The 27,722-nt window shown below is 47.9% G+C and overlaps 1 protein-coding gene across 1 annotated transcript in view; it reads left to right on the forward strand.

Annotated features, from left to right (window-relative positions):
* kifap3a (kinesin-associated protein 3a) overlaps nucleotides 1-27,722 on the forward strand; it is a 403,618-nt gene that overhangs the window by 64,096 nt on the left and 311,800 nt on the right. The window contains exon 3 of the mRNA XM_072511212.1: nucleotides 14,106-14,260. Within this exon, the coding sequence (XP_072367313.1) occupies nucleotides 14,106-14,260 (155 nt within the window). The remainder of the gene's footprint in view (nucleotides 1-14,105; nucleotides 14,261-27,722) is intronic.

Consider the following 27,722-nt stretch of genomic DNA (forward strand, 5'->3'; position numbering starts at 1 on the left):
TCCTTTGGTCACCTCCTCCACCTCAATCTGCGCCCCAAGACCTGCCACCTCCTGCTCCCCCACCCTCGGGAACTCCAGCTGGTCCAAAAAGTGTATCATTTCCTCTTTCCCCTCCGGGGGTTGGGACTTATACAGCCTCTCATAAAATGTCTTGAACACCTCGTTCACTTTCCCTGCTCTCTGCTCCATCTTTCCCGTTTCGTCCCTAACTCCTCCGATCTCTCTCGCCGCCCCCCTCTTTCGAAGTTGTTGGGCCAGCAGCTGGCTCGCCTTTTCCCCTTATTCATATTGTATTCCCTGTGCCTTCCTCCACTGCGTCTCCGCCTTTCCCGTGGTCAGCAGGTCAAACTCCATCTGTAGTCTTCGTCTTTCCCTGTATAGCCCTTCATCCGGGGCCTCCGCATACTTCCTATCCACCCTCAGAATTTCCCCAACCAATCTCTCTCTTTCTTTACCCTCTTGTTTCCTCTTGTGGGCTCTAATGGAAATCAGCTCTCCTCTAACCACCGCCTTCAGCGCTTTCCATACTAGCCCCACCTGGACCTCCCCACCATCATTGACCTCCAGGTATCTTTCGATGCATCCCCTCACCCTTCCGCATACCCCCTCGTCTGCCATGTCTAATCTCCAAAGTGGGCGCTGCTCCTTTTCCTCTCCTAGATCCAGATCCACCCAATTGGGGCGTGATCTGAAACAGCTATAGCCGAGTACTCCGTTCCTGCCACTTTCGGGATCAGCGCCCTTCCCAAGCCAAAAAAGTCTTGGGAGTATACTTTAAGGACGTGGGAGAAGAAGGAAAACTCTTTCCCCATCGGACGAGCAAATCTCCACGGAACTACCCCTCCCATCTGCTCCATAAATCCCTTAAGCACCTTGGCCGCTGCCGGCCTTCTCCCGGTCCTGGATCTGGACCGGTCCAGCACTGTGTTAAAATCCCCCCCCATTACCAAGCTTCCCGCCTCCAGGTCCTGGATACGTCCCAGCATTCGCTTCATGAATCCCGCGTCATCCCAGTTCGGGGCATATACGTTCACCAGCACCACCTCCTCACCTTGCAATCTGCCACTCACCATCACGTACCTGCCCCCACTATCCACCACTATGTTCTTAGCCTCAAACGATACCCGTTTCCCCACCAGTATTGCCACCCCTCTGTTTTTCGCATCTAACCCTGAGTGGAATACCTGTCCCACCCATCCTTTCCTCAGTCTAACCTGATCCGCCAATTTCAAGTGTGTCTCCTGGAGCATAACCACGTCCGCCTTCAGTCTCTTTAAGTGCGCAAACACCCTTGCCCTCTTAATCGGCCCATTCAAACCTCTCACATTCCACGTAATCAGCCGGGTTGGGGGGCCATTTACCCCCCCCCCCCCCTCGTCGACTAGCCATCCCCTTTTTTAAGCCAGCTCCTCACCCAGGTCCCACGCACCCGTCTGTCCCTCAGACGGCACCCTCCCGTCCCGACCACCTTGTCTCGTATCAGCTCCCCCTTACCCTCAGCAGCAACCCAGTTAATCCCCCCCCCCCCCCCCCCCCCCGGCTAGATTCCCCTCTAGCTTGATTGCTCCCTCATATTGCTTCCGGGAGTCAGCTAACTCTGGCTGACCTCGGCTTCCCCCGTTTATCCTTTGACCTCCCTGCGTGTGAGGCCCCCTTCCTTCCTGCGCCCTTTTTCCCGCCTCAATTTCCATAGCGCGGGAAAAAACCCGCGCTTCCCACTCGGCCCCGCCCCTAATGGCGCAGTTCCCTCATTCCCCTTCCCTGTCCCCTTTTCCACCGGCGCCCACATTTCTTCGTGTGTCCCCCCCTTGGGGGGGGGGGGGGGGGGGGGGGGGGGGGGAGAGAGAAAAAATTCCCCGTCCAAGTCCAACATTCTTGCGTATTAGCCGTCCCCTCTCCCCACTTTACATTTCTGTGCCACCACCTCGCTACCTCTCTCCAGACATCAATTTCTCAAGTCTAGTCCAATTTCTCTTCCTGAACGAGTGTCCATGCCTCCTCCGCCGTCTCGAAGTAGTGGTGTTTGCCCTGGTGTGTGACCCACAATCTTGCCGGCTGCAGCATCCCAACTTTGACTTTCTTCCTATGGAGCACCGCCTTAGCCCGATTGTAGCTCGCCCTCCTTCTCGCCACCTCCGCACTCCAATCTTGATATACGCGTATCACCGCGTTCTCCCACTTGCTGCTCCGTGTCCTCTTAGCCCAACTCAGGACCATCTCCCTGTCCCTGTAGCGATGGAACCTCACCACTATTGCTCGTGGTGTTTCCCCTGCCTTTGGTCTTCTCACGAGGACCCGGTACGCTCCCTCCACTTCCAGGGGGCCCGTTGGGGCCTCAGCTCCCATTAGAGTATGGAGCATCGTACTCACATACGCTCCAGCATCAGCCCCCTCTGTCCCTTCAGGGAGACCTAAAATCCTTAGATTCTTCCTCCTCGAGCTATTCTCCAGGGCTTCCAGCCTTTCTATGCACCTCTTCTGTAGTGCCTCGTGCGTCTCTGTTTTTACCACCAGGCCCTGTATCTCGTCTTCGTTCTCGGCTGCCTTTGCCTTCACTCCACGGAGTTCCATCGCCTGGACCTTTTGTATTTCCTTCAATCCTTCGATTGCCAGTAACATCGGCGCCAGCACTTGAGCTCCTCCACACATCGTCGGAGGAACTCCTGCTGTTCCGGGCCCCATACCATCTGGGCTCCCTCGGCCGCCATCTTGCTTCTCCCTTCTCTTCCCTGCCGCTGCTCCAGAGGATCCTCCGCAATCTGGACACTACTGTCACTCCTTTCCATCCACACCCGGGGGGACTTCTTCCTTTGTCACATCACACTGGGTTTGGCCGTAAAAAATTTCCGTTGGGGCTCCTGATAAGAGCCCAAAAGTCCGTTGAAACGGGAGGTGCCGAAACCTGCAGCTTAGCTCGTCATCGCCGCAACCGGAAGTCGCCTAGGGATTTATTAACAGGTGTTTTGGATGCTGTTCAAAATATCTGTGTAGTAAATTGTCCATAATGGAACAACAGGGTTTTTGAGGCGATGTGCAATACTGAAGATTTGGAAGAGGAAGATGATATTGATCAGTCTGAGGGAATTGAACAAGAATCTTTGTCTGGTAAAGAGTGCACTCATCATGGATTAATTTAATTGTACCATGTTGGATTGTGGTTGCATATCCAAAGTATGTGGAATGGAAAGCGGGGAGCATAATTAAAGACCCCTCCCGCCCGGGTTATTCTCTCTTCCAACCTCTTCCATCGGGCAGGAGATACAAAGGTCTGAGAACACACACTTAACAGATTCAAAAACAGCTTCTTCCCTGCTGTTACCATGCTCCTGAATGTCCTTCTTCTGGACTGACTGATCTCTCCACACACCTTCTCGACTGAGTAGTACTACACTTCCTATGCTTCACCCGGTGTATGTGTCTGTGTTTACATTGTGCGTTTATGTATGTCCTATGTTTTTTCATGTATGGAACAATTTTTGTGGACAATGCAGAACAATACTTTTCATTATGCCTTGGTACACGTGGAATTAAATCCAAATCCAAAATGTTATTTGGATCTGCTCAGCAGTAAGGATTAAAGTTAGGTAAATGAATACGAAAGTTCTACTTCAGGTTTGGCGATGACGACACATAAAGTCACTGAAAAGAGTGTTTATTCCATGTAGAATATCTGGGGCAAGCCACGTTATTAGTATGTATGTAGTATCTAGTGGGATGCTGAGCTGTTATTGCTGTTGATCAAGCCAACATGGAAAAGGCACAAATAAAATAAGACATGGAACATGATAAAGCAATTACTTTTGGAAAGTTGGTAAATTCGCAATTTGCTTAATCAGGACATTATTATCTGGACAAATTAATTAAGCAGAATTGTATTCAACCACCATCTGCAACCTCATGCCATGGCATCTCCCCACTCTATCATTGCCACCAACCAGGAGATCAACCCTGGTTCAATAAGGAGTGCAGGACAGCATGCCAGGAGCAATACCAGGCATACCGAAAAATGAGATGTCAACCTGGTGAAGCTTCAACACAGGACTACTTGTGTGCCAAACAGCATAAACAACAAGTAATAGACCGAGCTAAGCGATTCCACAGCGCATCATATCTCAGCTCTGCAGTTCTGCCACATCCAGATATGAATGGTGATGGACAATTAGACAACTCACTGGAGGAGGAGGCTCCACAAATATCCCCATCCTCAATGATGGAGGAGCCCAGCATATATGTGCAAAAGACAAGGCTGAGGCTTTCGCAACAATCTTCAGCCAGAAATTCAGAGTGGATGATCCATCTCTGTCTCCTCCGGAGGTTCTCAGCATCACCGATGTCAGTCTTCAGCCAATACGATTCACTCCACGTGATATCAAGAAATGGCTGAAGGCACTGGATACTGCAAAGGCTATGGACCCTGATAATACTCCGGCAATGGCACTGAAGACTCCAGAGCTTGCCGCACCCCTAGCTGAGCTGTTCCAGTACAGCTGCAATGTGGAAAGCTGCCCAGGTGTGTCTTGTACACGAGAAACAGGACAAATCCAACCCGGCCAATTACTGCCCTATCGGTCTTCTTTCCATCATCAGCAAAGTGATGGAAGGAGTCCTCAACAGTGCTATCAAGCGGCACTTGCTCAGCAATAACCTACTCACGGACGCTCAGTTTGGGTTCCGCTAGAGTCACTCAACTACTGACCTCATTATAGCCTTGGTTCAAACATCGACAAAAGGTCTGAATGCCAGAGGTGTGGTGAGTGACTGCCCTTGACATCAAGGCAGCATTTGACAGAGTATGGCATCAAGGAACCCGAGCTCAGCTGGAGTCGGTGGGAATCACAGGAAAATGCTGTGCTTGTTGAGTCATACCTGGCACAAAGGAAAATAGTTGTGGTTGGAGGTAAATTATCTCAGCTTCAGGACATCACTACAGGAGGTCCTCGGGGCAGTGTCCTGGGCCTAACTATCTTCAGCTGCTTCATCAATGACCTCGGTTCCATCATAAGGTCAGAAATGGGGATGTTTGCAGATGACTGCACAATGTTCAGCACTATTCGTGACTCCTCAGATAATGAATCCATCCATGTTCAAATGCAGCCAGACCTGGACAATATCCAGATTTGGACGGACAATTGGCAGTGACCATCTCCTACAAGAGAGGATCTAACCATTGCCCATGACATTGAATGGTATTACCTTTGCTGAATCCCCCAGAATCAATATCCTGGGGGTTACCATTGATCAGAAACAGAACTGGACTAGCCATAGTAATATTGTAGCTACCAAGGCAGGTCAAAGGCTAGGAATCCTACGGTGAGTAACTAACCTCTTGACCCCCCCCCCCCCAAAAAAAAGCCTGTCCACCATCTACAAGGCACAAGTTAAGAGTGTAATGGAATACTCCTCCACTTGCCTGGATGAGTGCAGCTCCAACAACACTCAAGAAGCTCGGCACCATCCAGGACAAAGTAGCCAGCTTGATTGCTCCCCCTTCAACAAACAGTCAAACCCCCCGACACCTGACCAGCCCCCCGACAGCTGACCAGCCCCCCCCCCCCGACAGCTGACCAGCCCCCCCCTCCCCCCCCGGACAGCTGACCAGCCCCCCCGACAGCAGACCAGCCCCGCGGCACCTGACCAGCCCCCCGATACCTGTCCAGGCCCCCGACACCTGACCAGCCTCTTGCGCTTCGACTGAGCTGCTCTTTGATGCTAGGTTTCGGGGATATGCTGCTTTACCCTGATCTTGCCAGGCCTGATTGGAAGGTTGGTGATACAGGATGGAAAGTAAAAAAGCTAGTCACGGAGTGGCAATCTGATCCTTTCAAAAATGAAAATTCTATATTGCCAAAAGGATGGATCCAATAGCTAATTATTTTCATAGACATGTCCTAGGAAGTGAAGACGCTCCTGAAGCATAGGGAATAAAGCCTTGCATGTAAGAGGAGCCTGCACTAAATAACCTGAAACAATATTCTAAAACACCTTACAATTCAAAGGAAACTGTGAATCCTGGGTTATGGTAACACCCATGGAGATTTTGTGAAGTGCACGTCAACGCCCATAAAAGTTGAATGCCAGACTGATTGCAGGACAACTGACACTGCTGAACCAGAAATGGTATCTACGACAAAACCATGGGTAGAATTAAAACTAGAGATTTAAAAACTATATTTTAATATTTAAATATGTATGACTATTTCATGAACAGTACACATCAAAAGTTGTGGAACAACTAGTTGATTCAACTTGATGAAAATTGTCTGACTAATTTATAGCTTGATTTTGTGACTCACCTGGGCTTTTGTACTTGTGTGGTAGTGCAGTATTTTGTTATTTCCCAACTCATGACTTTCCCTTTCTATTCATGACAACTTTTTAAATTTGAAATTAAAAAGTCAGAAATTTTGGGCCCCTTTTTATTGAAATGAAAATATTATTTAGTTTTCATGCTCAACTGCAGATTACATTTAATTGATGTCTGTGAAAATCTGGATTTTCAGTAACTTGTAAATGACATGTATGCGGCAAGATTATAATATATTTCCTGTGAGAAGTGGCCATAATAGTAGTGTGGAATGCCTAGCTTTGCGGTCCTTTATCATCTCCATATGTTGCCAATCAAAGCCTTCAATCTTACATTTATGCACACACAATCCCACTGGTTGGGTGGTGTTAGTTTTGTTTTACTTTTTATGTTTGAAAATCTCTAGACGTGCAGGAAAAGTTCTGTATTTAAGAAGGGCAGGGTAAATTCACAGTATAATTTTCAAAATGCAATTGTAATTTTTTAATGTTGGAAAACCATATGTGTAATGAAAGTGAGTTGTCTTATGGGGAAGCAAATTTTATTTCTACAATGAAGTTTGTTTTCCATTTGACTTTATCCCATGCCTCCACTGGATCCTCCAATCTTCAAAAGCGGTAGAGTAACACTAGATCTTGTTTTTGGGCCTTAACTGCGCCACAAATTTATCAGACAGCAGTCGAGCAAGCAACACATCTTCACAGGTGGCAATGAGATAATGTTCATAATTTTAGTAATAGAAATATGACTGATTACTGTTTACTTTTATGAATCCTTTCCTTTGTTAATTACAGAGGGGGCATAGTCTCTGAGATTGAGATGAGGAAGAATTCCTTCAATCAGAGATTGCTTGAATCCTTTCAGCCTGGTGTTTGCCACTGTCACAGAACCAATTTATAAAAAATGCTCTTGAGATGTGAACCTTCCTGGCAATGATGTGGAGATGCCGGCGTTGGACTGGGGTGAGACCATGCAGACGCTGCGACAATCGCCAGGCAGGAATGTTCCCTTCCAGTCGCGGAACACTTCAGCAGTCAAGTGCATTCAGCCTCTGATCTCCGGGTAAGCGTTCTCCAAGGCGGCGTTCAGGACGCTCGACACCGCAAAATCGCCGATCAGAAACTTATGGCCAAGTTCCGCACACATGAGTACGGCCTCAACCGGGACCTTGGATTCATGTCGCATTACATTCATCCCCCACCATCTGGCCTGGGCTTGCGAAATCCTACCAACTGTGTTGGCTTGAGACAATTCACACCTCTTTCACCTGGGGTAACCCCTATCTCTGGATCTGTAAAGACTTAATTACCTGCAAATGCTCGCATTCAAAGCATTGTCTTGCATGTTTGACTTTGTCTTTAAATATGTTTCTGGAACATACCTCTTCATTCACCTGAGGAAGGAGCAGTGCTCCGAAAGCTAGTGATTTGAAACAAACCTGTTGGACTTCTCCCTGGCAAGGCCAGTACTTATTGCTTTTCCTTAATTGCCCTTTAGAGGATGTTGGTAAGGTGCTCCTTAAGCTGTTGCAGTGCATATGAGGTACACCTACAGTGCTGTTAGGAGGGAATTCTTGGATTTTGAAAGGCTAACTCTGTATCAGCATAAACAGTGGGGGTCTGCAGTGAAAAACAGGATGTGTAGTCAGAGTGTGAGCACAGGAGCAGATTGGACAATGACTATTGCTATACCTTGGACCAACAGTGATTGAGCACAGACCCCTGTACGGTGCTCCTGAGAAGAAAACTACCCCTGAGTGAGCATTCTTGACCAGAAAAGACATTGGTTATTAGTACTACCATGTGAGCACATGACTGGAAGCATGGGATCAGTGCCAGTGAGATCTGTTATACAGAGGAGAGACAAAGCGATTTAGTCAGCGAACAATTGCAGAAGAAAGAAGCCTCAAGCGTCCAACTTGAAGATGGAGTCTGATCCCCAGTTGCATATCAGCAGTGCTATGGCGTAATTATGTCCTGCACAAGTTCACTACTAGAAGTTAGATAAGTATTAACAGTTTAACCAATGCTTGTGAACTTGTAGTGGTAGCAATGGAAGGTAAAATCACTTATGTGCTTTTGATGCAGTGTTATGATAGAACCTCTCTGGTAGTAGTGATGAGCATTGGGATTTTAGATTGTGTTTGATAAGTGATTTGATTCAAAATTAAAGGTGTGTCTATCAATCGACTGGAGCGTGGGTACTGGTCAACAGTGCACACTTGCCACTGTGTGTCTGTGGTGGATGGGGTGTGTTGATCAAGTGGACTGCTTTATCTTGGATAATGCAGAGCTTTTTAGAACATAAGAACTAGGAACAGGAGTAGGCCATCTGGCCCCTCGTGCCTGCTCCGCTATTCAATGAGATCATGGCTGATCTTTGTGGACTCAGCTCCACTCTCCGGCCCGTACGCCATATCCCCGAATCCCTTCATTCTTTAGAAAGGTATCTATCTTTTTCTTTAAAAAGTTTAAAGAAGGAGCCTCAACTGCTTCACTGGGCAAGGAATTCCAGAGATTCACAACCCTTTTGGTGAAGAGGTTCCTCCTAAACTCGGTCCTAAATCTACTTCCCCTTATTTTGAGTCTATGCCCCCTATTTCTGCTTTCCCCGACCAGTGGAAACAACCTGCCCGCATCTATCCTATCTATTCCCTTCATAATTTTATATGTTTCAATAAGATCCCCCCGCATCCTTCTAAACTCCAATGAGTACAGTCCCAGTCTACTCAACCTCTCGTCATAATCTAATCCCCTGAACTCTGGGATCAACCTAGTGAATCTCCTCTGCACTCCCTCCAGTGCCAATATGTCCTTTCTCAGGTAAGGAGACCAAAACTGAACACAATACTCCAGATGTGGCCTCACCAACACCTTATACAATTGCAGCATAACCTCCCTAGTCTTGAACTCCATCCCTCTAGCAAAGAAAGAAAAAACTTCTTAAATCACCTGTTGCACCTGCACACCAACTTTTTGTGACTCGTGCACCAGCACACCCAGGTCCCTCTGCACAGCAGCTTGTTTTAACATCTTACCGTTTAAATAATAATCCATTCTGCTGTTATTCCTCCCAAAATGGATAGCCTCACACTTGGCAACATTGAATTCCATCTGCCAGACCCTAGCCCATTCACCTAACCTATCCAAATCCTTCTGCAGACTTCCGGTATCCTCTGCACTTTTTGCTTTACCACTCATCTTAGTGTCTTTTGAGTGCTGTTCGAGCTGCTCTCAGTCAGGTAAGTGGAGAATATTCCATTACACTCCTGACTTGTGCCTTGTGGGTGGTGGACAGGCTTTGGGGAGTCAGGATGTGAGGTATTTGCCGCAGAATTCTCAGCTACTGACTTACTGTTGAAACCACAGTATTTTTATGGCTAGTCTAATTCAGTTTTTGGTGCGTGGTAACCCTCAGGATGTTGATGGTTGAGGGTTAAGTGATGGTAATGCTATTAAAAGCTATGGGAAAATGGTTAGATTCTCTCGTGTTGGAGATGGTCATTGCCTGGGGCTGGTGTGATGAATGTTCCTTGTTATTAGTCAGCCCAAGCTTGAAAATTGTCCTGGTCTTGCTGCATGTGGTCATGGATTGCTTCAGTATCTGAGGAGTTGGAAATGGTATTGAACACTAATAATCAGCAAATATTACAATTCAGACGATATGTTGGATGAAAGGTAATTGGATGAACAACTGAAGATGGTTGGGCTTCAGGCACCACCCTGTGACCCTCCTGCAACAGTGTCCTGGGACTGAGGTGACTGTCCTCCAACAACAACATCCTTTGTCCAACAACAACAACACAAATGTCCTTTGTGCCAGAGCTTTCCCCCAATTTCCATTGATTTCACTTTTGCAGGGCTCTTTGAAACCACACTGATCAAATGCGGCCTTGATATCAAGGGTGGTTATTCTCACATTACCTCTGGAATTAAACTCATTTGTTCATTTTTGGAGCAAACCTGAAATGAGGCCTGGTGCCTAGAACCATACCCGAGTGTCAGTGAGCAGGTTGTCCCAAGTCAGTGATGCTTGATAGCACTGTCAATGACGCCTTCCACCAGTTTGCTGATAATTGAGAGTAGACTGATTGGGCATAATGGGCCAGATTGGTTATATGCTGCTTTTTGGGACAGGACAAAAAACTGGGCAATTTTCACTTGTCGGGTGGCTGTCTGTTTTGTGGCTTTACTGGTATTTCTGGTATGGGGCACTGTTGGTTCTGGAGCACCAAGTCTTCAGTATGTAGTCGGATGTTGTCATGGCCCATAGGCACAAATGATATCCTAGGCGGCCTCTAGACCTGACCATTCCAATGCACCCCTGGCTGGCCTCCCATATTGTACTCTGTCAATTTGAGATTGTCCAAAACTCTGTTTTTCCGCACCAAATTCCATTCATCTATCACCCCTGTGCTCCCTGACTTACATTGGCTCCTGGAAAAGCAAGATCTCAAATTTAAAGATTAATCCTTTGTTTTAAATCCTTCCATGCCCTCACTCCTCTGTACCTGCAGTCTCTTCCAGCCACATTACCCTCTGAGGTATCTGCACTCATCTTTTTTTTGTCCCTTTGATATCCCTGATTTTAATTGCTCCACCATTAGCAGCCGTGTCTTCAACTGTGTTGGCCCGAAGTTCCCCCCCCTCCCCCACCAACCCAATCTTGCTTTCCTCATTTTAAACACACTTTCCCTGACTGGGCTGTAGTCCGTCTATTCTAATATTTAATTGTGTGTCTTGGAGTCAAATGTTACTTTATAGTACTCCTATGAAGTGCCTTGGGACATTTTATTGCATTAATGGCACTGTAAAAATACAAATGTCAGTAAAGCAAGTCAGATTGTCAGTTTTGTGCTCGAACAAAGTGAAAGAATTCGTAGAACACCAATCATGATGTCAGCATGCCCCAAAGTACTTCACAACTAATGGAGTTCTTCTGAACTGTAATTGTAACTAGTAGGGAAATGGTGACATCCATCTTGCACACGGCAAGATCTCGCAGTGACCAAAATTGCAGGGAAATAAAGGACCAGATGATCTTTTCTATTGGGGAAAAATAAATGTTGTCCAGGACAGCAGAACAACTCCTTTGCTCCTTTTTTAAAAAAGTGCCAAAGGATTTTTTCTGTTCCTCTCTGAGAAGCTAGAAGGGATCTTGTTTAATGTCTCATATAAATGGTACCATTTCTGACATTACTGTGACGGCCCATGTGTTTTTGGGTGGGAGGAAAACATATTTTATGTGGTGTGATGGTTCCTTTAAGCACTAGATTTCTCCTATTACGGATTTGTAGAAAAGCACCTGTCTTCTTTAAGATGATTATGTGACCAAGTTGCCTGCAAGATAAAGCATAAAGGGAAAAATGTCCACAAAAGTTAATTATAGGTTACGTACTGTGTTCAAGCAGTTTAGCTTAAGGCTTTAGACTAAATGACTGCAGAAAAAAATGTCTCTTAAACAAGTTCAGTTGAAATTTGGTGTGTTGGTTAAGAGTTAAACCTTCTGTTAACTGAAAGACTCCTAGCAGTGAGTTGAACTTCAGGCTGAGAGAGAGAGAGAGCGTGACAGCCATACAGGCACATATACACATGCACGTAGACATACAAGCGCAGGCACACGTACATATAGGCACGCACACTCACAGAAAGAGGGGGTGGAGTTTGCAATCATCGGGCAGTTGGAGGAGATTTGAAGTGGGAACCTTGCAAATCAAAATTTTTGCTAAGTATCTGGCTTCAGTTCTGGGGTCTTAAGTATAATGGGTGTAGAAAGAAAGTGGAGTTAATGAGTTTAATTTCAATTACAAGTAACTGAATTCAATAGTGCAAACATAACTGCCTATTCAAAGTAGCTTGTTATTAGGATTCATGTTCTTTGATTTTGGTGTAATAAAATTATTCTGTTTTAAACTGAACCTGTGGCTTCATTCTTTTAGTAAATAATTGGAATTTACTGAGATCATAACATTTAAGGGACGAGCAGCACCAAATTGAAGTGTCAGTATTGAGAAAAGATCAGTATTTTGTCACATCAGAAGAAGCTCTAAGTTGCTTTTAAACTATTGACGAAGGTATCGAACGTCAATCTTTGAAAATCAATAATGGTACTGTTTTTATCATTCCAATTTATTCTGGAAATAAAGCATGATAGATTGTAATTTGGAAGCAGCTTTTTTGGAGGGGATATGTTTTTGGAAATGGAACTCAAATATGGTAATATATAGGTTATACCCCTCTAATTTACAACTATTGCTTTGCAACAATAGCTTGCATTGTTATCAATTAATCCTGAATTACAACCCAATTGTACTGCTGCAACTTCTACTTTTTTCAACTATGTCTTAATTTTATTCTGGGCTGTGAGCTACTAAGTCCTGGAATAAAATCTGTTTTACTTGTCTTTCGACTGCCATGATAAAGGTTATTGGCTTTATTGCGTTATCATGTGAGAGTACCTTTAAGAAATGGGTGTTTATCAAATAGCTGCATTGATGTCAGAGTGTGGGTGGAGCTGGGTTTTGGTCTGTGGCTTTTTACTTTCGCTTTGAGCTAAAAGCTCGTGTGTGTCTGTGTTTTAGTTTCGTTTTCAGAGTTGGAATTGCATCCACCAAACAAGGTGTAATTTTGATATCTCTATGCATGTGAAGAATGTCTTCAAATCACTTGCTAATTTAAAAGTGATAACTGCTCTCAGTAGAGAATTTAAACCTGCTGTCTTTGTTAAAGAAGGTATTTGCCTTATGGATGTTGCTAGGAAAGATTAAGGGTTACTTACAGAATACTGTATTCTTTGGGAGGAGTATTTGAGTTGATAGTTGCTAAGATGTTTACTGCGTGTTTGTAAAATGTTAACTGGATTCATAAAATAAACATTGTTTTGTTTTAAAATTACTTTAGATCTCTGTTGCATCACACCTGTAGAGTGGGCCCTTGTGCTCCCCATAAACAAAATCTATTAAAAGCTGTGGGTCAGGTGAACTCCATGATACACGTTGGTGTCCTCTAAACCCTGGCCCATAGCAGCATGTACTCATTTTCAATGTTAAGAAATGTCCTAAACATCAGTCTGTTTTCATTGCAATTTTGGAACCCAGACCTGCTATGTGACGTGCTAACATCATGAGGTTGCTTTAATCAAGATTGTGCATAACATGATCATCTGGTTCCAAGTTGACTGAAAACAGTGTAGTGTGTTTGGGAATTTAGTGTCCTTTATTCCTACTTAACTATTCAAATAATTGCTTTCTTGAGCAAGTGGACACAGAGGTTGATGGTATCCAGAAAGCATTTTAAGGTGAATTAAAGGAGTTGAATTCAATGTCAGAAAGAAAATAAAAGTGGAAAGAAAGATTAGATTAACAGAGAGAGAGAGAGAGAGAAAGCGATGACCTAAAATTTAACATTTAAAAAATATCATTGAAAAATTGAGCATCTTTTTTTCAATGAGACTTCACATTTATAATTCATTTTTTGTGTCAGGGAAGTTGACTGGTGATCATAAACACCATATCATTAAAAAGATGATTACACTTGTAACGCTCAGCATTAATTTTCTGTGGTTGATTTAATGGACAATGGGGAAACAGGAAGGCTGAAACTGGCATATCATTTTCATAAAGCAGAATAATAACAGAATTCATCTACTTTTGGATATACCTATTTCGCTGCTTTATCTGCTTATCACTTGAAGTTGCTGTACAGTTTACCTAGAAATAACACCAGATTTTGGCACATTTACTCTGTAGATATTAATAACTTGATATTCATGGAAGATACCAACAAAATTTCCTCCATTCTAGTATCCGTCTGAAAAGCCTGAATGCTAACACTGACGTTGCGTCTCTGGCACGGAAGGTGGTGGAAGAATGTAAGCTCATCCATCCAAGTAAACTAGCAGAGGTCGAACAGCTGCTTTACTATCTTCAGAACCGCAGAGAAAGTCCTCCAGGAAGAGGTAGGAAGTCACTTGTAGAACTGTTACTGATTTGTCCAACTGTTACTTTAAAGTAATCTGAAGCCCTACAATCTGCATAGGCCCAATGTGGATATTTTGTAGCTGTAAATATACTGTTTCAGTAATTGGATCTCTTTTCAATTGATACTGTAAAATCCAGCATGTGCATGCCTTATCCATAGAGAAGGTAGAGTTCCATTAGAGCTGGGGTCTTAACATCAAATATAGTATTTTTTTTTTTAATGGTTTCAAGCATTTTGATGAATAATAACATATTTGTCATGCGAGCCCACTTCTGAAGCATGATTATTTAATTGGTGAGAGCTGCTCACATTATCTTGGAAAGTACCATGGAGGCACAAAATGTTTTTTAAGCCCGCATCAACAGAAGCTGTCAATACCCAGGAGGTTTCAGTGGATTGATCATGTTACTATCTGTACCCACAGCAGTGTCTTCTCACTCCAATATTAACAGAAATGTTCAAATATCCAACTGAAGTAGGCTCCATCAAGGTGCTAAAATTGGCAAATCTTTTTGATGACTGACACTTCAAATTGCTGTTTTTTCACACAGTGGAAGAAGATGAGGATTTTTAGTATGACCCGGAAAGGTGGGTTAATATAGCCTGTATGAACCTGACATTCCGGCAGCTAGAAATTGTTTTATCTCAGCACAACTAAACTGATAATTACTTGGGAGACATTTGGAGGAGGCGTTGCTGAGAACATCACCAAACACTGGGTAGTGGCACAATTATGGGCCAGATTGCAGCCGTAACCTGGTGTGGTAAACCGCTGTTGCACCTATATTAAGTGATGTAAGGTAGGACCTGTACTACAGGTTCGCCGGTAGCCCCTGCCTGCTGGCTCCGCCCAGTAGGAGTATAAATATGCGTGTCCTCTATTCAGCAGCCATTTCGCCAGCTGCTGTGGGAGCCCACACATCTTACTGCAATAAAACCACAGTTGTATCCAAACTGAGTCTTTGTACAATTGATCGTGCATCACCTGTCAAATGGAGATGTGAAACATTGCTGTCAAAAGACAAAACATTCAAGCTTTGTATGTGCCTATCTGAAACTTACCATGGTCTTGCATTGTACTAATCATGCATTACCAGAGTGGAGATACAATATCATGAATGACAAATTGGTGCTGCTGCTCAGCAATTTTGATAACTTGGTCGGCATTACTAATACCTTCTGGGGATGAAAGTGTCACAGTAGTTTTCAGGAGTTACTTATCTTCTATGGAGCTGGGTGTCAAATTGAAAAGATGACAATTCACAAAAAATGGTTCATTTTTCATTTTTAAGAAATATATGCAGTCAGCAATCTTGGTTTATGAAAATTATGATTTTTTTGCCAATATTTTTATTAACATTAAATCATTTTTATACAAAGCATACAATAACACAGAATAACTGCTAAACAATAAGAACCCACTTCCCCGTACAACAATGTAACCCCACCACTAACCCCCCCCCCCCAAACAGCTCACAGTGACCCACTCTAGTACATTATAAACGGCCGGTATCTACGGTAAAACCCTTCCACCGACCCTCTCTTGGTAAGCCTGACCTTCTCGAGGTTCAAAAACTCCATCAAGTCATGCAGCCATGCTAAGGCGCTTGGCAGTATTGTTGACCTCCAGCCCAAGAGGATCCACAGCCTCCTTGCCGCAAGTGAGGCAAAGGCCAGGGATTCTGAACCCACCTCCGTCCGGAGCGCCGGCATATCCAAAAATCGCTACCAGTGGGCACAGCTCCAACCCAATGCCCAGGATTGCTGACATAGTATCAAAAAAGGACCTCCAGAAGCAAAACAGCTTTGGGCACAACCAGGACATGCGCACATGGTGCGCTGGCCCCCTCGAACCCTGATCACCTCAATCCTCCACCCAATCCAAAAACTGACTCAGTCAAGCCGTCGTGTGGTGAGCTCAAAACACTATTTTTAGCTGAATGAGACTCGGGCTCGCACAGGCTGAGGTCACATTCACCCCGCTCAGTACCTCGCTCCAAACCTCCTCCTCCAAGATCGGCCCCAGCTCGTCTGCCCACTTTGTCTTCACGCCCTCTCCGAGCACGTCTCCTCCCCCACTATCTACTGGCATATGACCGACGTACTGGCCACCTCCGATCCTGAGCAGGATAAAATCCACTTGGGCAAGGGAGAAGGCTGCTTCACCAGGAAGCTTGGAAGTACTTTTTGACCCAGTTACGCACCTGGGGATATCGAACCCATCATCTTTCTGGGGATATCTGAAGCCCATGTTTCTCCTTCAGTTCCCCAGGCTAGCGAACTTTTCCTCTAAAAACAAATCTCCCACCTTCTCCAATCCCTTTTCCTTCCACTCCCTAAACGTCACATCCATCCTAGCAGGCTCGAATAACTGGTTTGTGCAGATGGGAGCTAGCCTTGAGACAGCCTTCGAATTGATATGTTGGCGGGGTTGCCTCCAAATTTCTTTTTAACGTGGCTACTACCACCAGGTTAGTCGAGTATTTCCTCGCCACAACTGGGAGCGGAGCCGTTACTAATGCCCGCAGGCTTGCCCCCTTCACGGACTCGGCTTCCATCCGGATTCATAGCTCCTCTGAATCCCCGCATCATTCGAGCACATTTTTAAGCTTTTTGCCAGAAAAGGCCCCAAAATGCTGCAAGATCCCCATAATGTTTCCCCACCTCCTCCACAATAGTCCTCAATACCAGCAAGGCTGCATACTTAGTCCCCTATTATACTCCCTAGTACACACACAACTGCGTGGCAAAATTTGGTTCCAACTCCATCTACAAGTTTGCTGATGACACGACCATAGTGGGTCGGATCTCGAATAACGATCAGTCAGAATACAGGAAGGAGATAGAGAACCTAGTGGAGTGGTGTAACGACAGCAATCTATCCCTCAATGCCAGCAAAATGAAAGAGCTGGTCATTGACTTCAGGAAGCAATGTACACACCCCTGTCTGCATCAACGGGGCCGAGGTGGGAATGGTTAACAGCTTCAAATTCCTAGGAGTGCTCATCAGCAACAATTTGTCCTGGTCCACCCACGTCGACGCTACCACCAAGAACGTACAACAACGGCTATACTTCCTCAGGAAACTAAGGAAATTTGGCGTGTCCACACTGACTCTTGCCAATTTTTACAGATGCACCATAGAAAGCATCCTATCTGGCTGCATCACGGCCTGGTATGGCAACTGCTCGGCCCAAGACCAGAGTTATGAACACAGCCCAGTCTATCACACGAACCTGCGTCCCATTCATTGACTCTATCTACACCTCCCGCTGCCTGGGGAAAGCGGGCAGCATAATCAAAGACCCCTCCCACCCGGCTTACTCTCACTTCCAACTTCTTCCATCAGGCAGGAGATACAAAAGTCTGAGAACACACATGAATAGATTCAAAAACAGCTTCTACCCTGCTGTTACCACACTCCTAAACGACCCTCTTATGGACTGACCTGATTAATATTACACTCCTGTATGCTTCACCAGATGCCGGTGTCTATGTATTTACATTGTGTACCTTGTGCTGCCCTCTTTTGTATTTTCTTTTTCTTTTATTTTCATGTCCTAAATGATCTGTTTGAGCTACTCGCAGAAAAATATTTTTCACTGTACCTCGGTACACGTGACAATAAACAAATCCAATCCACTGACACCTCCGGATCCCTAACATATAAGAGCAAATTGTTGGTGTATAACGAGACGTTATGCTCCACCCCTCCTCTAACAATTCCTTCCCATGCTTTGGAAGTCCTCGGCACCATGGCTAGTGGCTCTATTGCTAATGTAAACTACAAAGGGGCCATTGGACATCTCTGCCAAGTATCCTCGTAGAGACGAAAGGGCTCAGAAGTCACTTTGTTAGCTGAAACACTGGCAAATGGGGCCAAATACAACAGCCGCACCCACGCTACGAAGCCAGGTCCAAACCCAAATTTCTTTAGTATCATGTACAGGTATACCCACTCTACCCGGCCAAATGCCTTCTCCGCACCAAGTGAAATTATGATCTCCGCAACCCGATCCTCCCCTGAGGTAAGCACCACGTTCAACAGCCATCTCACGTTTGTCGTAAACCTCCGCCCCTTTACAAATCCCGTTTGGTCTTTCCCCCAACTCCAGGAGAGCCTTATCACCAACACCTTAGCTAGAAGCTTCGGTCCACATTTAACAGGGAGATCGGACGATATGGCCTGCAGTCTGCGGGGTCTTTGTCCTTCTTCAGACACAGGGAAATTGATGTCTGTGGGGCAGAGCACCGCTCTTCCAGGAGTCCCTGAACATCCCCAACAATAACGGGGTCAGCTAGTCTATGAATTTTTCATAAAATTCCATCGGGAACCCATCAGGCCCTGGTCCCTTCCCTGACCGCATCAATTTCAGCGCCTCCTTGATCTCCTCCAACTTCAATAGAACTTCTAGTTCTTTCCGTAACTCCTCCACCAACTTTGGAAACTCCAACTTCCCCAGGAACTCCACCATCCCCAGGAACTCCACCACATCCCTCTCATCCTGATGCCATTCAGAACTGTATAACTTTCCGTAGAAGGCCCTAAATACCTCATTCACCTTCTCCTGAGCTGAGACCAGCCCTCCATCCCACACCCTAATCTGGACAATCCCCCTCTCAGCCTCCCATTTCTTCAGTTGCTATGCCAGGAGCCGACTTGTCTTTTCCTCATACTCATAGGTTGCCCCTTTAGCTCACCTCATCTGTCTCACCACCCCATTTGCAGTTGTTTTCTCCCCGCTAATAGCTCGAGGGATGTACTGTTCACACACCTACAATCAACCTCTATAATATGGTCTACCAGTTTTTCCCGTTCCCTCCTTGCCTCCGCATCTACATGTACCTTGAAAAATATAGGGGGGGAATCTCCGTTGGATGACAGCAAAATTGGGAAACACGATTGGGTGGAGGATAGGTTCCGACACCAAAATTGCGGCGGGTGCTGATTTGATGCCAAATCGTAATTTTCCATCACCTCGACAGTGGCGTCAATGCGGTCCAGAACACACATACAGTAAACACAGTTTGCGTATCATTAGTGGGCCTGGCCCGATATTCTCAGGGGACTCTGCGATTCTTTGTCTCCGATGGTCCGAGTTCCCGATGGCGGGGTTCACTTGTACTTTAAAAATTGCAAAACAGACTTCCGGGTGCGGCGATGACCAGCTGAGTCGCACGTTTCGGCAGCTCCCGGTGGAACGGACTTTTGGGCTCTTAATAAGAGCCCCAACGGCAATTTTAACGGCTAAAGGTACTGTGCGGTAAACCAGAAGGGAATCCCCCCTGGATACGGATGAAAAAAGGAGAGGAAGGTGGCCGGATTGCGGTGGATCCTTTAGAGCAGCGGCAAGGAAGGCAAGCAAAAACCAAGATGGCGTCGGAAGGTGGCAGTTTAATATGGGGCCCTGAACAACACGAGTTTTTGAAACGCTGCGTGGAAGAACTTAAAAAGGAAATGAAGGAGGAGCTGTTGGCCCCGATATTACAGCCGATCGAAGGGCTAAAGGAGGAGCAAAAGACCCAGGAGCGGGAGCTTCGGGTCGTGAAGGCAAAGGCTGCCGAGAATGAGGACGACATGCAGGGCCTGGTGGTGAAGACGGAGATGCACGAGGCACACCATAAACGATGTGTGGAAAGGCTGGAGGCGCTGGAGAACAACGCGAGGAGGAACAACCTAAGGATTCTTGGTCTTCCTGAAGGTGCGGAGGGAGCAGACGTCGGGGCATATGTGAGCACGATGCTGCACTCGTTAATGGGAGCGGAGGCCCCGGCGGGTCCGCTGGAGGTGGAGGGAGCATACCGAGTGATGGCGCGAGGACCGAGAGCAGGAGAAATTCCCAGAGCCATAGTGGTGAGATTCCTCCGTTTTAAGGATAGAGAGATGGTCCTTAGATGGGTAAAGAAAACTCGGAGCAGTAAGTGGGAGAACGCGGTGATCCGCGTATACCAAGACTGGAGTGCGGAGGTGGCGAGAAGGAGGGCGAGCTTTAATCGGGCCAAGGCGGTGCTTCACAAAAAGAAGATAACATTCGGAATGCTGCAACCGGCAAGACTGTGGGTCACATATCAAGGGAGGCACCACTACTTTGAGACGGCGGATGAGGTGTGGACTTTTATCGTGGAAGAAAAATTGGAATGAGCGGGTTATTTAAAAAAAGAACGTTTGAAACAAAGTGGTGGGGCGAGTATGGGGGGCGAAGAGGGGGGTAAAAAGGGGGGAAAGAGGAGTTTTATGTTATTAATCCTGCGATGTGGTAACTTTTCTCTCTTCCACAGGAGGTGGTGGGGGGAGGAAAGGAGGTGGAGGAGATGGGGCATTGGCCATTGGGGGCGGGGCCAAGGGGGAAGCGCGGGCTTGGTTCCCGCGCTATGATAATCATGGCGGGAATAGGGAAGCAGGAAGGAGGGGGTGTCGCACGGTGCGAGCCGAGGTCACGGGAAGCCGAGGTCGGCCAGAGTTTGCTGACTTCTGGGAGCAACATGGGGGGTGTAACTACGCTAGTGGGGGATCTAGCGGGGGGGGGGGGGTGGGGGTGGGAGGGGGGAATTATTGGGCTGCTGCTGCTGGGGAGAGGGGGGAGCTGGCATGGGCTGGGATGGGCGGGGGGGGCACCGCCTGGGTGGGGACACAGTTGCGTGGGAACCGGGTGTGGAGCTGGAAAAAGGGGATGGCTAATCGACAAGGGGGGGGGGTAGGAAGCCCCCCAACCAGGCTGATCACGTGGAACGTGAGAGGGCTGAACGGGCCGATAAAGAGGGCACGGGTACTCGCACACCTTAAGAAACTTAAGGCAGACGTGGTTATGTTACAGGAAACGCACTTGAAACTGATAGACCAGGTGAGACTACGCAAAGGTTGGGTGGGGCAGGTGTTCCATTCGGGGCTAGATGTGAAAAACAGGGGGGTGGCTATATTAGTGGGGAAGCGGGTAATGTTTGAGGCAAAGACTATAGTGGCGGATAGCGGGGGCAGATACGTGATGGTGAGTGGCAAACTACAGGGGGAGATGGTGGTTTTGGTAAACGTATATGCCCCGAACTGGGATGATGCCAATTTTATGTGGCGTATGCTAGGACGCATCCCGGACCTAGAGGTGGGAAAGTTGGTAATGGGGGAGATTTCAATACGGTGTTGGAACCAGGGCTGGACAGGTCGAGGTCCAGGACTGGAAGGAGGCCGGCAGCAGCCAAGGTGCTTAAAGATTTTATGGAGCAGATGGGAGGAGTAGACCCGTGGAAATTTAGCAGACCTAGGAGTAAGGAGTTTTCGTTTTTCTCCTATGTCCACAAAGTCTATTCGCGAATAGACATTTTTGTTTTGATCCCGAAGGTGAGGGGAACGGAGTATACGGCTATAGCCATTTCGGATCACGCTCCACATTGGGTGGACTTGGAGATAGGGGAGGAAACAGAAGGGCGCTCACCCTGGAGAATGGACATGGGACTAATGGCAGATGAGGGGGTGTGTCTCAGGGTGAGGGGGTGCATTGAAAAGTACTTGGAACTCAATGATAATGGGGAGGTCCAGGTGGGAGCTGTCTGGGAGGCGCTGAAGGCGGTGGTTAGAGGGGAGCTGATATCAATAAGGGCACATAAAGGAAAGCAGGAGAGTAGTGAACGGGAGCGGTTGCTGCAAGAACTTCTGAGGGTGGACAGGCAATATGCGGAGGCACCGGTGGAGGGACTGTAGAGGGAAAGGCAAAGGCTACACGTAGAATTTGATTTGCTGACAACGGGTACTGCAGAGGCACAGTGGAGGAAGGCACAGGGTGTACAGTACGAATATGGGGAGAAGGCGAGCAGGTTGCTGGCCCACCAATTGAGGAAAAGGGGAGCAGCGAGGGAAATAGGGGGAGTGAGGGATGAGGAAGGAGAGATGGAGCGGAGAGAGTGAACGGAGTGTTCAAGGCATTTTATAAAAAATTATACGAAGCTCAACCCCCGGATGGGAGGGAGAGAATGATGGGCTTTCTGGACCGGCTGGAATTTCCCAAGGTGGAGGAGCAGGAAAGGGTGGGACTGGGAGCACAGATTGAAATAGAGGAAGTAGTGAAAGGAATTGGGAATATGCAGGCGGGGAAGGCTCCGGGACCGGATGGATTCCCAGTTGAATTTTACAGGAAATATGTGGACTTGCTCGCCCCGCTACTGAGGAGGACCTTTAATGAGGCAAAGGAAAGGGGACAGCTGCCCCCGACTATGTCTGAGGCAACGATATCGCTTCTCCTAAAGAAGGAAAAGGACCCGCTGCAATGTGGGTCCTATAGACCTATTTCCTCCTAAATGTAGACGCTAAGATTCTGGCCAAGGTAATGGCAATGAGGATAGAGGATTGTGTCCCGAGGGTGGTCCATGAGGACCAAACTGGGTTTGTGAAGGGGAGACAGCTGAATACGAATATACGGAGGCTGCTAGGGGTAATGATGATGCCACCACCAGAGGGGGAAGCGGAGATAGTGGTGGCGATGGATGCCGAGAAAGCATTTGATAGAGTGGAGTGGGATTATCTGTGGGAGGTGCTGAGGAGATTTGGTTTTGGAGATGAGTATGTTGGATGGGTGCAGCTGTTGTATAGGGCCCCAGTGGCGAGTGTGGTCACGAATGGACGGGGATCTGCATACTTTCGGCTCCATAGAGGGACAAGGCAGGGATGCCCTCTGTCCCCATTATTGTTTGCACTGGCGATTGAGCCCCTGGCAATAGCATTGAGGGGTGCCAAGAAGTGGAGGGGAGTACTTAGAGGAGGAGAAGAACACCGGGTATCTCTGTATGCGGATGATTTGTTGTTATATGTAGCGGACCCGGCGGAGGGGATGCCAGAGATAATGCGGACACTTCGGGAGTTTGGAGAATTCTCAGGATATAAACTGAACATGGGGAAAAGTGAGTTGCTTGTGGTGCATCCAGGGGAGCAGAGCAGAGAAATAGAGGACTTTCCGCTGAGGAAGGTAACAAGGGACTTTCGTTACTTGGGGATCCAGATAGCCAAGAATTGGGGTACATTGCACAGGTTAAATTTAACGCGATTGGTGGAACAAATGGAGGAGGACTTCAAGAGATGGGACATGGTATCCCTGTCACTGGTAGGGAGGGTGCAGGCGGTTAAAATGGTAGTCCTCCCGAGATTCCTCTTTGTGTTTCAGTGCCTCCCGGTGGTGATCACGAAGGCTTTTTTCAAAAGGATCATAAAGAGTATCATGAGTTTTGTGTGGGCCGGGAAGACCCCGAGAGTGAGGAAGGGATTCTTACAGCGTAGTAGGGATGGGGGGGGCTGGCACTACCGAGCCTAAGTGAGTACTACTGGGCCGCCAATATCTCAATGGTGAGTAAGTGGATGGGAGAAGAGGAGGGAGCGGCGTGGAAGAGATTGGAGAGGGCGTCCTGTAGGGGGACTAGCCTACAAGCTATGGTGACGGCCCCATTGCCGTTCTCACCGAAGAAATACACCACAAGCCCGGTGGTGGTGGCGACTTTGAAAATTTGGGGACAGTGGAGACGGCATAGGGGAAAGACGGGAGCCTTGGTGGGGTCCCCGATAAGAAATAACCATAGGTTTGCCCCGGGGAGAATGGATGGGGGATTTGGAATATGGCAAAGAGCAGGAGTAACGCAACTGAAAGATCTGTTTGTGGATGGGAAGTTCGCAAGTCTGGGAGCGCTGACCGAGAAATATGGGTTGCCCCAAGGGAATGCATTCCGGTATATGCAACTGAGGGCTTTTGCGAGGCAACAGGTGAGGGAATTCCCGCAGCTCCCGACGCATGAGGTGCAGGACAGAGTGATCGCAAAGACATGGGTGGGGGACGGTAAGGTGTCAGATATATATAGGGAAATGAGGGACGAGGGGGAGATTATGGTAGATGAGCTGAAAGGGAAATGGGAAGAAGAGCTGGGGGAGGAGATTGAGGAGGGGCTGTGGGCGGATGCCCTAAGTAGGGTAAACTCATCGTCCTCGTGTGCCAGGCTAAGCCTGATTCAATTTAAGGTGTTACATAGGGCGCATATGACTGGAGCACGGTCAGTAAATTTTTTGGGGTAGAGGATAGGTGTGCGAGATGCTCGAGAAGCCCAGCGGATCACACCCACATGTTCTGGTCATGTCCGGCACTACAGGGGTTCTGGGTGGGGGTGACAAAGGTGCTTTCGAAAGTAGTGGGGGTCCAGGTCGAACCAAGCTGGGGGTTGGCTATATTTGGGGTTGCACAAGAGCCGGGAGTGCAGGAGGCGAGAGAGGCCGATGTTTTGGCCTTTGCGTCCCTAGTAGCCCGGCGCAGGATACTGTTGATGTGGAAGGAAGCCAAGCCCCCGGGGGTGGAGACCTGGATAAATGACATGGCAGGGTTTATAAAGCAGGAACGGATTAAGTTCGTCCTCAGGGGATCGGCTCAAGGGTTCACCAGGCGGTGGCAACCGTTCGTCGAATACCTCACAGAAAGATAGAGGGAATGGAAAAGAAGAAGGCAGCAGCAGCAGCCCAGGGGGGGAGAGGGGGGGGGGGGGACCAGAAGGACTCTCAGGGTTGTTCATATATATGTATAATATGTATAGGTCGTTGCTATAAATAATTGTATATTGGACTGTTAAATCATATTTTTGGAGAGTGTTTATCTGAGACAAGGCAGTTGCCATTTAGTTTTAGTTTTAGTTTTATATTATTTATTCTTTGTTTATAAAACAGGTCATTGTTATTTATACTGTTATATTATTGTGTAAAGGATACACAATGTACTGTGATGGTTGACCAAAGATTTTCAATAAAATATTTTTTTTTTAAATTGCAAAACAGCGCCGAGGCTGATGAGCGGGAGCGAGAGGACAGAGGAGTGACAGAGGGCTGACTCCCCACAGGACTGGGGCAGTGTCCAGGCACGGACCGCCATTGCCACGTCCTGAAAGGCAGCCATTTTGCTGCGCACCCCACTGACCACCCTGGCCTGCAGAGTGACACCTGTATGGGTGCCCCCTCCACCCTCCGGCATACCCCCTCTGCCCCCCCCCCCCCCCCCCCCCCCCGCAGTACCAGCTGATGGTATGCCTGCCATCAGGGACAAGCGCCAGGGCCAGAGGCCCCCACGGGGCCAGGTCCGATGGGGCCATGGGTACAGGGATGGGAGGGGAGGACATGCGGGGGCAGAGCCCACAGTGCCAACCAGGGCTATCATGTAGCCCGGTGGACCTGGTTGGGCACCGGGGCACATATCATGCTACCATGTCGGCCTTTCACCCCCTGCAGACAATAGATATTGGATTTCAACCAGCAATGGTGGCGTTCCTGCTAGTCGCTGCAGCCCTGGGGTATGCCCCGCAGCTATACAAGCTGCTGCTGCTCGAGGAGGTGGAAGCTGCAGAAGCGGAGCATGCCGCAGAGGAACAGGAGGCAGCTGCCTAGGATGGAGACCCAGCCGCCCAACAGGCTGAGGAAGAGGTGGTGTCAAGGAGGCGCCGCATAATGCCTCGCGTGTACCAGCAGTGCCGTTCAGTCGTGGATCTACCAGACCAGGCATGCCGTCGAAGACTATAGCTGAGCAAGAAGACAGTGTGACCTATCTGTCAGATCATGGCACACCTGGCACTGCGGGGATGTGGGGGATGGTACCCTCTCCCAGGGTCCTTCCAGGCACCGAGTGGGGACCTGTCAAGAACCTTTCAAATGTTGGTGCACAGGTGCATCCGTGCCTTCATAGAGGCCCTATATGCCAGGTGGCTCAGTACATCCATTTCAATGTGGACCAAGCCCACCAGGATGCATGGGGCAGCAGGCTTCACCGCCATGGCTAACATGTCCCGGGTCCAGCGGGTGATCGACGTGATACATGTCGCCCTGCGAACACCTGTAGATGACAGGCTGCTCGACACAAACTGAAAGGCGTTTCACCCGATGAATGTGCAGCTGATATGTGGCCATGAGCTGCACATCATGCAGGTCTGTGCCCAATACCCGGACAGTGTGCATGACACCTTCATCCTGACACATTTGATTAGATGCCCCTACCCTGGGGGTTATCCACTGCGGTCTTGCCTGATGACCTATCCAGAGGCCATAGACCGATGCGACACCCATGCAGTGACCAGAGGCCTGATCGAGCGGTGCTTCGGCCTCCTGAAGATGCGGTTCAGGTGCCTGGACCGCTCCTGGGGGAGCCCCCCAGTATGATGCTGAGAGGATCGCCCTCACCATGGCGGCCTCTGCGTCCTCCACAACATGGCACAGCAGAGGAGCGATGTGCTGGAGGAGGAGGATGAACGAGGAGGATGCGGGGGAGGGCAAGGATGGGCAGCCGTGGGATGCACAGGACACTTTGATCACTTCCAGGTATACCGACTTGGGGGGCACTGGTCATGGGCACAGACACCGCATAATCCCCACGATTGCACCCCTCTGCCTGATGCATATCTGCTGCACTACGAGACTCGGGTCCTGGGTTGGCAGTAACAGCAGATCTGCTCCATGGGATGGAGAATGATGCCAACCTGCTCTGTATGTGCTCTGGTGCTCCGCATTGTTTGACAACATCTGACTCCTGCCCAGGGTAACATTTTCCATCATCCACCTGGTGATTCCTGCATGCGAGTTGGCCATTCTATCACACAGTCCCATCGAATCACTGGGGTAATGGTGGTTCCAGGTGCGACGTCATGTTTGCTGTCGTGGAACTCCGCGAATCCTGCGCCGGCGTCAACCCTTTGTCTCAGATATGGAGAAATTAGCTCATAATTTCTACCCTCATTACTATCTTCGCCTCCCATAGTATCCCCATTTTGATTGTTTAAAATATAGTCCTGGATAGCCCCTGAGATCCTTGCACAGAACTCTAGATCCGCCAACAGACCTACATCTAACCACCACCCCTTGCAATGCCTCCGCCCTACCTACAAATCCAGGTCCACCCAGTGTGGGTCATAGTCTGAAATGGCTACCGTCGAGTACTCCGACTTCTTCATCCCTGCCAACAGCGACCGGTTCATGACAACGTTTTCAATCCTGGAAAACACATTATGTACTGAAGAAAAGAACAAAGATTCTTTCTGCCGCAGATGTCAGAACTGCCAAGAATCTGCCCCCCCAAATCTGCAATTAATGCCTTTGTATCCCCCCCCCCCACTGCCCAGCGACCTTGACCTTGGCCTGGAGCGATTCACCCTTGGATCCAGCCATAATGTCCCCTCCCATAATGAGTTGATAGGTATCTTGATCTGGTATCGCTGCCAAAAAACGTTTCATGCACATTGTATTGTCCCAATTCGGAGCGTATACATTCACCAACACCACCTGTTTCCCTTCTAACACCCCCGTGACTAGAACACACCACATGCCCAAACAAAACCGGATCCTTTTATTGATGCGAATCTCAACACCTCAGGCTGTCGAAACCTAAATGAAAAGTTTGGCTCACCCAAGTCTTCCGAAGCCGCGACTGATCCCGCTCCTGGAGAAA

This window comes from Scyliorhinus torazame, chromosome 7 (assembly GCF_047496885.1).
Source record: "Scyliorhinus torazame isolate Kashiwa2021f chromosome 7, sScyTor2.1, whole genome shotgun sequence".
Taxonomy (NCBI): Eukaryota; Metazoa; Chordata; class Chondrichthyes; order Carcharhiniformes; family Scyliorhinidae; genus Scyliorhinus; species Scyliorhinus torazame.